Genomic DNA, 15,175 nt, shown 5'->3' on the forward strand with positions numbered 1-15,175 from the left:
ATTTTCATGGTTCAGTGACTTCTTGAAAAAAAGTTAAGATTTTTTGTAATGTTAAATTCTCTCTTATTATATTTAATGGGGTACTTATATTTGGTATGTATGTGCGTACCTTGCAAGGTCCTCATGCCCGTCAGATAGTTTTCACTTGACCTTTACCTCATTTCATGGATAAATGAACAAGGTTAAGTTTTGGTTGTCAAGTCCATATCTAATATACTAAAACTATAAGCAACAGGTCTAGTATATTCAGTGTATGGAAGGACTGTAAGGTGTACATGTTCAACTGACAGGTGTTATATGACCTTGATCTCATTTTCATGGCTCAGTGGTCAAAGATAAGTTTTTAAGTTTTTGTCTTTTTTTAATACCATATGCAATAGGGCAACTATATTTGGTATATGGAAATATTTTGTGATCTATATGTCAGTCGCGCAGGTTTTATTTGATCTTGACCTCATGTTCACGGTTCATTGCTCAGTGTTATTTTTTTGTGTTTTGGGCTGTTTTTCTTAAACAATAGGTCAACTATATTTGTTGTATGGAAGAATTGTTAGCTGTAAATGTCTGTCTGGCATGGTTTATCTTACCTTGACCTCACTTTCATGGTTCACTTGTCATGTTTAGTTTTCGTGGTTAATGTTAAGTTTATATCGAGATTTAAAATTTATTATACAAATATATATTAAAGTGATAGACGAGAAGAAATTATCGAGATAAAGTACACCATGCATAAGTGTTTCTCTTGATAAACACAAGTGTATTATGCATAATTAACACGTTTTAACAACTGTTTCTGCTTATTTATGCACTACGAGGGATTGTTTATAGAAAAATACAGCAGATGATCACATTGAAATATTTAATGCATTTTATATTGATAACAGGTTGTTTCAACTGAAATTTAAACATCCCAGTTATTAGACATACAATGTATACTATATTACTTTATTCCAATACTTTTTCCTTTAAAATTTATTTGTTCTTTCTAGATAAAATTACACCCACAGGTCGAGAGAGGAATGGGTATTGGTGGCATTTATTTGGTCCTGTTTATGCAATCGTATACGGGTTACCTTTATAGTTCCTTACGTAAGAAATGGCAAATTCTGCCCTATTCCTGCGTTTATTTTTAGCACTGGTAAGTGTTGTAAAAGATTACCAATGCATGGCATTAACACGTCCTATAAAAAGAGCAGACAGCACGATATCACTGTACTCTAGAGAAATTTGATGGATTGAGGAACACAAATTTCAAATATCGTGAAATTTCCAAATTTTAAACGACTGAGTTTTGTACTAAAAGGTATTACATTTTACCACGATTTTTAATTTGGCCAAGATTCAGAATAATTTTATCATATGATTTAAACAAAGAATAAATGACCAATGTTTGCAAGTTCAAAATGCAAATATACTTCAATCAATAAAGTTAGACTTTTTTCAAGTGTCTACATAGTGGGCCGAAGACCACCCTATGTTGATATCTTAAAAAAAAACCCCAGAAGTGACAGAGCGGCAATATGTAAGATCCGTATAAGCTGTGCTCATATACTGATGATTGAAAGAGGAGACATTTAAATATTGCCAGAAATGAGAGGTACTGCTCTGTATGTAATTCTGGTCAAATTGAAAATGAAAAACATTTTCTTTTACATTGTGAAAAAACTCAACTCATAGGGCCATATTTTACCAAAAAGTTTCAAATATAATGATGATCCTACAAAATTTGATAAAAATGAAAATAATATAAACATATTATTAAAAAATAATTCATACACAATCCTAAAATTGACTTCCTTTTTCATTTCAGACAGTATGAACCTGCGTAAAGCTGAACAAACTCTATAGAATTGTCAATATGTCTTTAATTCATAGTCATTGTTTATAATATTGCATAATATAGTCATTATTTACAATACTTATTATGTATGATCAATTATGTAAATATTATACCATGAGCCCTAACCATTTATTGTTGATGAGTGTGTGCTAATAAATATTTGTATTTGTACTTGTATTATGTTATGATTTTGGGGCTTCAGTGGTATAACCGAATAGGTACAAACACAGTCGCCACACGTGACGGTGCTGTCTGATATAGACAACATTGATCTTTGCACATATCGTCAATATATTTACATCAAAATAGTTTCTAGTTAAGGGATTACTTTCGTGGGCTATACCCCCAGAACATGTACAGATTTTTAATGTATATAATACCATGCTTTCCCGAAATCTTAAGTTTTGTCTTCGACTTTACGTCTTCTGAAGTGCTAGTTTTTTTAGACCAGTTTTCTCTTGACAAAGTTCCATTTACTACAGAATAAACTCTTCGTTTTGTAAAAGATGACCACATTCATAACATTTATCAGATCAATTGTGTAAGTAAGGAGCCTGTAAATTCAGTGGTTGTTCTTTGTTTATGTGTTACATGTTTGTTTTTCATTCATTTTTTTGTACATAAATAAGGCCATTAGTTTTCTCGTTTGAATTGTTTTACATTGTCTTATCGGGGCCTTTTATAGCTGACTATGCGGTATGGACTTTGCTCATTGTTGAAGGCCGTACGATGACCTGTAGTTGTTAATGTCTATGTCATTTTGGTCTTTTATGGATAGTTGTCTCATTGGCAATCATACCACATCTTCTTTTTTATAAGTATGATAATGATGATTTTATTGACTCGTTGCTTTATTTTTGTCTCTATATTTTTTTTGTGTGTTAAAGTTCTATTTCCTTCTTTCTATGTTTTCTTGGCAACATGTGCATAAAAGACAATCTTTTACACAACCACAAAAATATCCGAGAAAGGCCCCTACACCGTTATTTCAAGAAGTCCGAAAATTTGAACGGATGATGAAATATACTAAAAGGACACTCTTGATAACTCATTAATCACGGTTTTAAGCGTCATTGGTTTACGTCAATTAAAAAAATAAAATCAAACTGTCACACATTTTGTATGAATAATTTTATCGTTTGTATACATCTTGTCTTTTCAATGTCAGTTGCATATACGTGGTGATTATTAATTTCATTTGCATATTTCTGATGGAGATGTCAATCATGTAGGTCTTCGACAAGTTTCTGAGAATTGACAGGAACAAAGTCACGTGATTTATGTACAACTTTAGAGTAACGAGTAGGTTTGGAGTAAATACATATTCTAGATACGATCAGAGATGATCATGTTGTTTCACACAATTGTCGTAAGTTAGATCAATATTTATAACAATACAAAAATTGTATACAGTGTTTGCAATTTGTAGATGCTATCAAAAATGTTCATATTTTCAAAATAATTTAATATATATATGCGTGTTTTTAATTCTTTTGCCTTGAGCGTCCCTTTTCTTTAGGTGGTGTTTACTTGTCCTCTAAATACTAACTCATCATATACAAAATGTACTTAGTTATTCTAACACATCTGTTGACTCTTGCATTTCCAATTTTACTCAATTGTTGGGTCTCTGCCTTCTCTTAAAAACAAAATTTGTCAATATGCCAATCTTGTGTATTAAGTTGGAACCATGCAATATAACTACAAAGCATAAATTGAAAGTTTTACTTATGTAATGTTAGTTTTGATCATAGATTTTTTACGTAGGTTGTATTAGTTGTCCTGTATAAATCTGTTGATGCTGAGGTTGCCAATTCTACAAGAATATGTATACCACCAGCACCTGAAGATGACGATTATTTTAAGGACTTAGAACAGGGAGATGCAGATATAAGGTAAATGTCTTCGTAGTAAAGTCTAGTGGAAGTTGGCTGTTGTTGGTGTAGACACTTTCAAATGAAAATGATGGACTGTACAAGATTTTAAAGTGTCCAAAAGCCTCATGTTTTTTTTTATTAATTATATGAATCTATGACAAACCAGATTGATGTGAAAACTTGTTTATGTTACTTTGTAATATGATAATCGCAATATTTGTAATCATCTTTATCATTATCCTTATAATTATTGTTGAAATTTTTACTTTTATTGTTGAAATTTTATCTTTTATTGTTGAAATTTTAACTTTCATTATCATCATTAGTGCTAAATTTTTATTATAAAAAACGTGAACTTTGTCTGTAGTGTTTGTGTTCAATTTTTTTTTCCATTTGTAGAGCTGCAATAAATAGAAGTTTAGATAGGGACACAGCACTTAAGGTCGAAACAGATAGAGCTGTCAATGAGTTAATGTTCGAAGCTAATCCAGTGTAAGTTTTGATACTCTTATATTGCAGTTAAGTTACTAAGTAAAGAAAAGTTTTAAAAAAGGAACAAATGTAATAAAATTATCCGTTTCAATATACAAAACAATACATCTAACGGTTACTGTCAAAGTACCAGTTTGCTAAATTATTTTACAGGATAAAAAAAACCCCATGCAAATTGATGAATAAAATAATTTTTAATGTTCATGGTACATAGATATTTTTAATCAGGATTCTATTTTTATTTAATTATAACACATTGAAGGAAGGAATATCAATTGTTGATTTTTTTTCAGGTTTGTATCGACGGTTAGAATGTGTAAATATAAATACCGATCTTATGCCCCTTCCAAAAAAATCTGGTACCAAGGGAAAATGTGTTATGTCTTGCATTACTTCTGGTATCAAATCTGGAGACACGTATATTGTCCGTAAGTACATGTATAACTGTTAATGTTGTTAGAACCAAAGATACCCAGTCTCTATCATTACATAACAGGGAGATAACTCTGTCAGAATCAGCTTAACGTATTAATCACGTTCTATCCTTAAGGAAATGTTAAAAACTTTTCAATGATTAAAACTAGTGCTTGTCCGAACTTCTCTATGACATTTTTTTCCAATAAAGTGTGTTGATCAAATTTTTTGAACATTGTATGTTGTTGTAAAAGGGTCAAAGTAAACATTTTGTCAAAATTGATGAAATTTAAACGAGCCGAATTAATTTTAGTCTAGGTGTATGGTATCACCTTCATTCTTTCAATAGAGTCCCATAAGGTCTCCAGCTATCTGTTTTCCCGATTTATTCGAATTCATTTTAACATGATACTGAGCAATTTTTATGATTACCTTTTTGTTTCATTTCAGAAAGCAACTTTGCAGTAACGTTCCGTGTAATGAATGGTGGACCCCATACGTGTACCGATGTGTTCCATCTTGTAAGCGTTCCTTTTATATGTGGATAGCTTGTCCAACTGGTCACCATAGTTTCCCGTATAAGTACATCAGAATAGAGAAAAGGTTACCACAATGTTGTGAATGTAAAAGATACAAGTGCTGAAGATGTGAGAGCCAAAACCAGTTTTCATGTAAATTAATGAATAAATAATTTAAACATGTTAAAATCGTCTTTTAATTTTTGAATACCTTAACAAAAGAAGAAATGCATTGTATCTTAGTCTATTAGTACGAAGAAGAACGTATTACTTCCACTGAAACATTATCACAAGTCACTGTATGCATTTTAACAATGCAGCGCAAAAAACCTCACAAAGTATAAAAGGCATACAAATATATACAGAGATGATATGGTGGGCCTGTTTCGTTATCTGCTATGATAACAGATAAGTTTAATTCTAGGAGCCACAGTTTTGTCCTCTGTCGCTCAATTGTGACATTAATGAATTTGACCTTTGAAGATCAATATTTCGGGTGCCATATGTGGAGAATAATTTTCGAACTCTTCCAGAGCACCAATTGAGATTACCAAAGTTTTTAATGGGGTTCGTCTTGCTAAGTATTCAGTTTTTTTATGTTGTAATTATATTCTTGCCATGGCTTGGTCATTCTGTTTTCAACTTATGAGTTTAAATGTTCCTTTTTTATTTTTTTCTGCTCCTTTTTAAATGTTGCAAACTCTTAATCCATACTCGAACTACCAAAATCAGCAAGCAAAATAAAGATAGTCATACCAATCGTCCCACACATGTGTTACATATTTGCTAATGGGCGTTAATCAACCTAGCATTCCAAGATATGCCAAATTTATCCAAACATTAAACATTTCACTTGTGAAGACTAACAGCATTATTAATAACAAAATGATTTACAAAAAACAACTATGGCTGATATGAAATAACGGCAACCATTGACCAACAGGCTCCCTACTTGTACCTGGCACATAAAAGAATGAATCAGGGTTGGACAGGTTTGTGATCGATTCACCATCCTCTAACCTGGGGCAGTGGTGTTACATCAAAACATAATAAAGAACAAACTATTTAACTTAATCTAAGAGGGCTTAAGGTATATTAACGTACGTCCAGTGGCAAATATGTTCAATACACCATTTTTTACATTTGAAAATCACTGTACCAAGTCAGGAATAAGACAGTTGTTGTCCATTCGTTTGATGTGTTTTATCGTTTGATTTTGTCATTTGCATTGATTAGGGACTTTCCGTTTTGAATTTTCCTCGGAGTTCAATACTTTTGTTATTAGATCGATACAAAGCAGAAAAAACATCACAATAACCAAACCGGACGTGGCATGATATTTATACATACCCAACACAGGCACTTGTCTCAGAATTTTTTTCCTATATACCTTATTAAATGTGTTATAATAAGGTATATAGGAATTTTTTTTCTGAGACAAGTGCCTGTGATACCCAACAACAAACAAAACACAAAGTACAGATCTAAGAGTATATACAGTTACTGACAGCTAGTTCAAAGCCTATAACGACTTATAAAAAAATCTTATAAAAGTATCAATCAGCAAAGTCCAAACAACCGATAAATTTAGAATAAAGACGTCATTAACATTCAGAGCAAAACACGACCTTATGCAATACCAAATTAAATGGTATCAACAGATTGTAGTACCGTTGAGAATACTTTGTATTTGGATTTTTTTATATGTATATTGTAAACGATGAGAAGTTGTTATAAAACTTCCGGCAATTGTGTTGTTCAGAAGCATATATATTCTAAGTACAAGTGCGTTAAGGGCATAAGAAACAGTTACAGGGGATATAATGACGTTGCTACCGTAAAATGTTATTTTCGCGACGTCTGGAAAAAGATGCATTTTTCGACTGATTTTTATCATTCTAACTGATTTAAATTGGAAACGAGTGCATGGACCCCTATTTTTTAAACGCTAAATTTTGTTTCATTATGCAAGGAGATTATGTGGACCAAATTTTATAAGACTGTAAATAGTGCAATTTTTAAAATTTTGATGAATCTACAGCAAAAAATTACGTTTTTTTTCTCAATTCATGACCATTTGATAAATATGATATTTCTGAACAAAAAATGAATAAATTTTTAGGATACGTCAGATAAAATACAGAAATTACAAATTATTTTACAAAACACAATTTGTGTTTATCTTTTAAAACAAAAAAAAGGTTATGTCTTTCTTTCGAAAGGGAAAAAAGATAACAAATCCGAATTGTGAGCAAATATACAAAATTTCGACCTCATTTAACTAAAAAAGAAGCACATGAAGGTATATTTTTTATTACATAATTAATTTAATCGAGCAAAAAATAGCTATATTGAAATTGTCATAAAACTTTAAATACGGGATCAAAACTATAGTATGCCCTTAATTGATTCCTTCACCAAATTTTTGGGCCGGAAATATATAGGTTGTTGGTGTAAAAAAGTGCAAATATTATATAAACAATCTATATATTGAGTTGATTTTCATCCTCAATTTACAGAACTGGTCCAATCCAATAAGTTATGATAATGCTATAAGATATAACTTAATAATGTGGAGAACATTCCAGGGACCGAATTTTCGGCGCTCCCTAAACACCATGTGCGAGTGTGGTCTTGAGAAACGATGATAGTCCTTCGGAAGGAGACAATAAATGGCTTACCCGTGTTGAGAGAGAGCCATATCTCTTTCATGTAATAAAAGACACCCTTGTAAATTTCGAAATAGAGAATACTAATTCCGCTTCAAGGCAGAACTAGCACCCACAAAGTGGAAAGGGATTGATTAAGTTGCAATAACTTGTTTCATAATCCACTATAAATAAATGTTTTTAAAATAAACTGATAGACTTCAACTTTATGATGGACATATGAAACACTATATCTCTTCCCTGACTTTGTTTGACATGAGATATAAAAATCTTAAAGTAAACAAATATCAAATTATTCCTATCAGTAAAGGTTGAGGAATCATAGACATAATGTTTTCATGTCTATTCGGTTTTGGTGAAATTTAAAAAGTATCAACAAACAGTCATAAAAATACGAATATATGTAGCTGTGTATGATATTCAAACATGAATTCTTATTACAAAATAGGAAATTAAGCATGTCTGTTAAACATTTGAAGACATTAACCTTAACTTTACCATGGAGAACAAATAGTGAACTAAATGTTAACAATAGACCTTAACAAAGAAATTCTATTATAAAACACTATCATTCGAATAGTTAAGCAACTAGGGGGTGCCCCATTTGGAGGTGCAGATGGAGTGTTCCTACATAAATATGGAAAGCTTACAATTGGAAATTTGAAATCATTTTGTTTATGGCATATTATTTTAATTGAATGGAACAAGAAGTATGACAAGAAAAGAAATAAAATATCAGATTCCTCTTTAATAACAATATTTGAATATAGTTCATGCAAAAGGCGATTTTCTAATATTTGGAAAAGTTGAATAATTTATCTGAAAATTTAATTGTGTATCATGTAAAAAGTCATCTTGTTTTTCCCCGTATTAAATTTTTATTATCTGCCAAATTAAAAGTTCTATCTTTTTTGTTTATTATTCTTGCTGATTTGTTTTTCGTCACTGTACTAATATACTTTAAACGACATCTTCCTTTTATGTAACTTGATGTCCACTTTGAAAAGTACAGATTGTTTCTATTGACCAACAAATGGATTTTTATGATTTCTAAACGCTTGCATGCGTTTTTTTTGGTTTTTTTTTCCCGTATTTCTGTTATTTGTACAATATATATATTTTTTTTAAATGTCAAGTGTCATTGACCGCTAAACTTTTTAAAATCAAGGAGACAGACGATTTTCGTTATTTCGCTATACGTTTTCTTCGAAACTAGTTAAAAAATTAAAGATGAAAACACCCCCGGACCGTCAATTCGTTAAAGAGAATCATGGAGTTATAATGGCCTTATTTCATGTTTATTATTTCCACTTTCGATGTAATTTGCCTCAAAACCAAATCTCTGTATCTAAAATTAATACATTAATTTATCAGTGTGAATTTAAGGCTCGATTATTTGATTTCCTGTAGGGGCGGGGATGCCAGATCTGGTCTGATAAGAGCTGAGGGTGAGTGACCTTTGCGTAAGACAGGATGAAAATGAACTTATTATCCATATAGAATCAAAATTATTAATTGATGACTAGCTCCAAATTACAGAAAATACTAAGGCTTACATATATGCTCGTTTGACAAGAATATAAATAGAGAGAGAGGTTCAAGGGATGACTCCTAAGTAAGGGAAGCAAGTTAAAAATCGCAAACAGTCTTTTAATTTACGTTGTAAGCAAGTAAAATATAAAAGTATCTTAAAGAAGTTATCCGTTGAATCAGCAATCCCTCCCCCTTTTTAAACAGGTAAAATATAGCAAAAAAAAAATATCTTGAGGATGGTAAAAATATATTATCTTATAAACTATTTCTAAATGTACTAGCTGACATTAACAGAAAAATTCAAAAAAACTTCATGATTGTAAGAAATTAACAATCTGCGACATCACAATATGTTCCCTTATACAAATTAAGATATTAATCGACACATCTTTCCTAGCTTCGCATATATGAAATATGTAAAAAGAAAAGTACACCAAGTAGGTTTGGTTTTAAAGAGGCGTGTCTAAACGTGTCGAATTCGTCTGTGACGTTTTGCTCTAATGAGATTGTAAAGCCACGTACATGACGTAAAAACACGAGTATATCCGAAGATAAGAGGAGTGAATATCAAATAAGACTTATTTCAAAGTATACGCCTCCTCCGCACGTGGTGGAGTTTTCTAACAACATAACTAGAAGTTGCTAGATTCTGATGACTTAAAGTTAACAACTATGCATTATATTCTGGTAAGCAATATTTTTCAAGTTACATATGATTTCTATGTTTGTATTCCAAAACAAATAAAGAAACATCGCAAAGATACTGTTTTTGGCTTTTGAAAATTAAGAAATAATGTGCTTTGTTATTTATTGCGTTCTTTATATAGCTAGATAACTTTGACAACTTGCAGGTTTTTTGTTTCGATTTTAAGAGTCTTGTGCAATGAAAAAGGGTAACAGGAATTACGGAACCCCAATATACTAATGGACAATACAACATACCACCCTACTTCCCCGACAAAAAAAAAACAACCCCCCCTCCCAAAACAACAACAACACGTGGCATTTCAGTTAACACTTCAAGATTAAACAAGAACATTTTTTACAATAAAAAGCATTTTAAGGATCACTTTAAAATCGTACAACAAGCAACGCATATTTTAGCGTCTTTTAAAGTGAATATTTGTTTTTGTGTTTTATTAATGTTGACTGCTTTGTTTTAGATTTTTGTTTGTTTTGCTGAACCTTTTATTTAAGCTGTTGTTAGACAATTTTTAATGAATACTCTTTATTTTTTTTTCAAATTTTTTTTTTACAAAATGTGAAAATCTTTTATTTTCTTTACTAGCTTTTAGTGTTGGCGGCTTCATCTTGCTATGCACAAGATGACCAGTGTGACCCAAATGATGGAGATTGTTTTAGAGAGCCGTTTGCTGGTGTCATGACTGGCGAGGATGACCATTGTCCGTAAGTATTTCACATCAGTTCATATTTTGAAGGGAGAAGGAGGATTTTCAAATTAAATTATCTGAATTGCAAATGACAAATAAAAGCAGCTGGATAATAAATACAGAAAACAACTATCGAAAATAGTTGGGCATAAAAGATGAAAAGACAAATTCGTTGTAGTAATTTGGCTCGTTTGATTGGTGTGGTTTTATGATATTCAGTATACAATATTTACAGAATGCATTTTTTCACTAAACAACAATACGCATGTGATGTATAAATAACACTTTACTTCGTTAATTATTCCAGGGTTGAAAAAATGCAAGCAACAATAGACAAAGACCCAGAGATAAAGGCTGAAGTCGAGGCTGCGAAACTAGCGATTGCTCACCTGACAAAACCTCCTGTTTCTCCGTAAGTGAATTTGAAAACTAAATTATATCCAAGTACTGCATGTACATGGCAAAAATCGGCAGGAGGCGAAGCTCGAGAAGCTGAATATATATTAAATGTTGTAAACAAATACAAATAATGGCTTGGTAGAGAGAATTTAATTCAAGTTCGTATATAAGCTTATCAACGTTTGTATTTTTCAATTTCAATTCAATTCAATTTAAAACTTATAATAAATAAAATCAAATACATCGGAAATTTGTAAATCAGTAATATGGTGCCCTTGATAGTATGTTTTAAAATATTCCATATATAATAATTTGTATAACGTTGTTTTCTTGTGTATGTTTTGATTTCATATCATCTGTTTAGATGTCGTCTCATTGGCGTGCACATCACGTCTTCTGGTGCTCATATTATTAAGATATGTTTAGAAATACATTATGAGAGTTCTAAGGAAACAATTCAACACTACTTAAAGTACGTATAATGTCTACATCATACATACATGGATTGATAGTTACTTATGTATGTATTTATCGGTGATTTAGTGGGAAAAGGTGAACAACAAACTTAACGGGTGAAAATAACCCAGAAATTTTATTTAGTTTTGTGTGCAAATTTCACCAAAATCACAAGTAAAGTATTCACGAAAATGTATAGATTGTTTCGTCCGATTTGTAATTAAAGTGACTGTCTAAGTTGAACGATGTACAGATAAATAATTACTTCCACTAGTGTCTGTGTATCAGCAGGTAAAAATTACACTAAAATACTTATTTCTTTTTTAATATAGAGTTGAACTAGGAAGTCCATTGTGTTACAAGAACTATTCAATATTGAAAGTGCCTCCAAAAATATGGATAAAGAAGGGGTATTGTTATTTCCATTGGTATTATGTGAAAAGCCAAATAACATATGTGAACTGTGGACAGTAAGTTATTTATTTTGTTAATGTTATTCTAATTTTGCTGTTCGTAATTTTATTGACATGACACGCACTTCCGTTTTATAGTGTGTTGTTTCCATGCGAATTTATTACAATTTACTGATGCGATAGGAATGATATTGTTATATTTCAAGATCGGCTGCCAAACACGTGCACAATGAAAATCTGTCAAAAATAATAAAGAAGCATTCGATCCTTATACAAAATTGCAGTTTTGTACTACAAAAATAAAATTACGAGTTCAATCTGACTTTTTCCATGCATTAATGTGACGTTGTCTTTGCAAGCATGTGATGCCATGTATGTTGATATTTGTATGTACATGTATAATTTAGTAACGTTTCTCAATTCTTAATACGGACTCTTATGAAACATACCATACAGATAATTTTTTAATTGTCGTTTTCAAACAACATAGTCTTTATGCTAGTAAAAAGAGAAAAAGAAGGGACAGGCATATCAGTTTCCCGGTATATCTCCAAATTAACCATATTATGTTCATCTTTTTTTCAGCAAACAACGCTGCAGCAATTTGCCATGTTCTATGCTGTGGTCCCCATCTTTCTGTTATCCTGCCAACTTCTTGTCACTGAAACTATACATGTTTTGTCCACATCTTAAACCGAAATACTGGTATCCTTACTACGTCCGCCTTCCTCAGTGTTGTGAATGTAGGAGAACCTATTGTTGGTGGCTGCAAGCGTCACAGAGTCCCAAAGGACCATTTATTCCTTAAGAATAGTTGTAATAAAAATGATCGTTTCCTGTAAACGTATTTGTTTATTCTATTAGTCAACTCTTAAGTTATGTGTTGTCTGCAATCATTGGTTTATTCTCAGTTTTGTTGTTAAGCAACAAAATATTTCATACAGAATTAAAGAAAAGTAAGCGTGGAATCGAGTATCATTTTGCATTGATGCAAATAAAACTACCAATCAAGGATGTCATCAAAGACAAGAATATGTTTAAAACATTTTTTTTTATATCTTTGTTATTAAATAAGATAGTTAATGCATGAACAGTGGTGACAAATACACGTATCCTTCGTAGAATGTATATATTGCACTGGAAATATAAAAATTTACTCGGGTAAATTTTCACCAATATTCCTGCAATATTAACCCCTTTATAATCATATACAATAAAAAAGGATCGAAAGTTCGTAATTGCATGTGATCGCTCAAAAAGCCATTATCAATAATATAGTATGTTAGTGCTTATATAATATTTTGGAACAAAACTATTCTTCACCGATAAATTTCCTGTTTACAAAACTTTGAATTTTTAAAAACTAAGGATTTTCTTATCCCAGGCATAGATTTCCTTAGCCATCTTTGGCACAACTTTTGATGTTTTGGATCCTCAATGCTCTTCAACTTTGTACTTGTTTGGCTTTATAAATATTTAGATTTGAGCGTCACTTATGAGTCTTATGTAGACGAAACGCGCGTCTGGCGTACTAAATTATAATCCTGGTACTTTTGATAACTATTGAATGCCGTACATTGACCTATAATGGTTTACTTTTTTAAATTGTTATTTGGATGGAGAGTTGTTTCTATGGCACTCACTCTACATCTTCATATATCTAGATGGCCCGAGAACACAGTTACTAGTATTTCGTAATACATTTCTTTTAGACAATAAATTCAAATAAATTTAAAGTCGCACCTGCTCTATTTAAAAATGATTTTAACAATGTGGTGTACTATCACTGGGACAAACAATATCAAAATTATAGAAACTTCTACCAGCTTTAACCCAAAGTATTGACAATTCTGTGTTTAGGGGGTTTAAATTCAGTTTTACAGCTTCAGACGTAATAAAATTTGACCTTTTTGAACTGGACAATATCACTACTTAACATGAAGATTCAGCAAACAAATCATGAAAGTAAAGAAGATTACAAGATGCTATAATATAAAAAAGAAGATGTGGTATGATTGCCAATGAGACAACTATCCACAAAAGACCAAAATGACACAAACATTAACAATTATAGGTCAGCGTACGGCCTTCAACAATGAGCAAAGCCCATACCGCATATAGTCAGCTATTAAAAGGCCCCGATAAGACGATGTAAAACAATTCAAACGAGAAAACTAACGGCCTTATTTATGTAAAAAAAATAACGAAAAACAAATATGTAACACATAAACAAACGCCAACCACTGAATTACGGGCTCCTGACTTGGGACAGGCCTATACATAAATAATGTGGCGGGGTTAAACATGTTAACGGGATCCCAACCCTCCCCTAACCTGGGACAGTGGTATCACAGTACAACATAAGAACGAACTATAAAAATCAGTTGAAAAAGGCTTAACTCATAGACCATTTGTTGAATCATAAAGACAAAATGCATATATATGAAAGAAATAACAAAACAAAGCAATACTTCAAACACTAAAGATTGAGTAACACGATACCTAACAGAAACTTGTATTGCTCAAGGTTAAAAAAAGTCTGTTAGAGGTACACTTCTGTCGTCCACAGGTACAAATAAAACAATTTAAATGCAAAAAGAAAAGAAAACAGACACTCTTTATAAATAGAGTCATAGGCTTGATATTATTTGTTCATTGATTATTGAGTATTTGGTCCAAAATTTTAAACAGTCAACTCACAAACCAGAAACACAATGACAACGACATGACAAAAAAAAGGCCGATGCTAACGAAAAAGGACGAAAAGAACAATAGTTCACACACAGACAAAACATGCAAACTAAACAATTAGATACAAGAACTCCTACAAAATCCAGGAGTTGTATAAAGTGCTCGTTTTCAGATCAAGAATGTTTATAACCTTTAAGATGATTTGATAAAAGCAGTTAGTTGTCATAACGTCTAAGAACCATTGGACTCAAATATTACCTTTTTACAGAAGACTTCTGAAGGAAAAAAACTGCGATGTAAATATTATTGATAAATATTTAACAAGAGCTTATGCGGCTATGATCTTTAAGGTAGCGAAGCAGCATCGAATGATAGTAAATAGTTGGTGTGTCTCATACCTGGCATCATTTATTTATACCAAACGAAAGATGTCTATAGTATCATCTATTTATTGATATAATGTACAAACCAAACCCTTTCAT

The 15,175-nt window shown here is 31.5% G+C and overlaps 1 protein-coding gene across 1 annotated transcript; it reads left to right on the top strand.

Annotated features, from left to right (window-relative positions):
• Positions 1-3,141: 3,141 nt before the first annotated feature.
• Positions 3,142-5,293, top strand: LOC134723671 (uncharacterized). Its single transcript, XM_063587228.1, has 5 exons — positions 3,142-3,209; positions 3,608-3,735; positions 4,117-4,209; positions 4,503-4,637; positions 5,074-5,293. The coding sequence occupies exons 1-5, from the start codon at positions 3,183-3,185 to the stop codon at positions 5,264-5,266; spliced, it is 576 nt and encodes a 191-aa protein (XP_063443298.1). The 5' UTR covers positions 3,142-3,182; the 3' UTR covers positions 5,267-5,293.
• The last annotated feature ends 9,882 nt before the right edge of the window (positions 5,294-15,175 follow it).

Source organism: Mytilus trossulus, chromosome 6, assembly GCF_036588685.1.
Source record: "Mytilus trossulus isolate FHL-02 chromosome 6, PNRI_Mtr1.1.1.hap1, whole genome shotgun sequence".
Lineage (NCBI taxonomy): Eukaryota > Metazoa > Mollusca > Bivalvia > Mytilida > Mytilidae > Mytilus > Mytilus trossulus.

Bases quoted from the DNA above. Each gene is read 5' to 3' on its own strand.
- LOC134723671 (XM_063587228.1), top strand. From the start codon at position 3,183: ATGATCATGTTGTTTCACACAATTGTC. The intron at 3,210-3,607 runs GTAAGTTAGATC...TTTTTTACGTAG, and splicing joins TGTTGTTTCACACAATTGTC to GTTGTATTAGTTGTCCTGTA. The intron at 4,638-5,073 runs GTAAGTACATGT...GTTTCATTTCAG, and splicing joins TGGAGACACGTATATTGTCC to AAAGCAACTTTGCAGTAACG.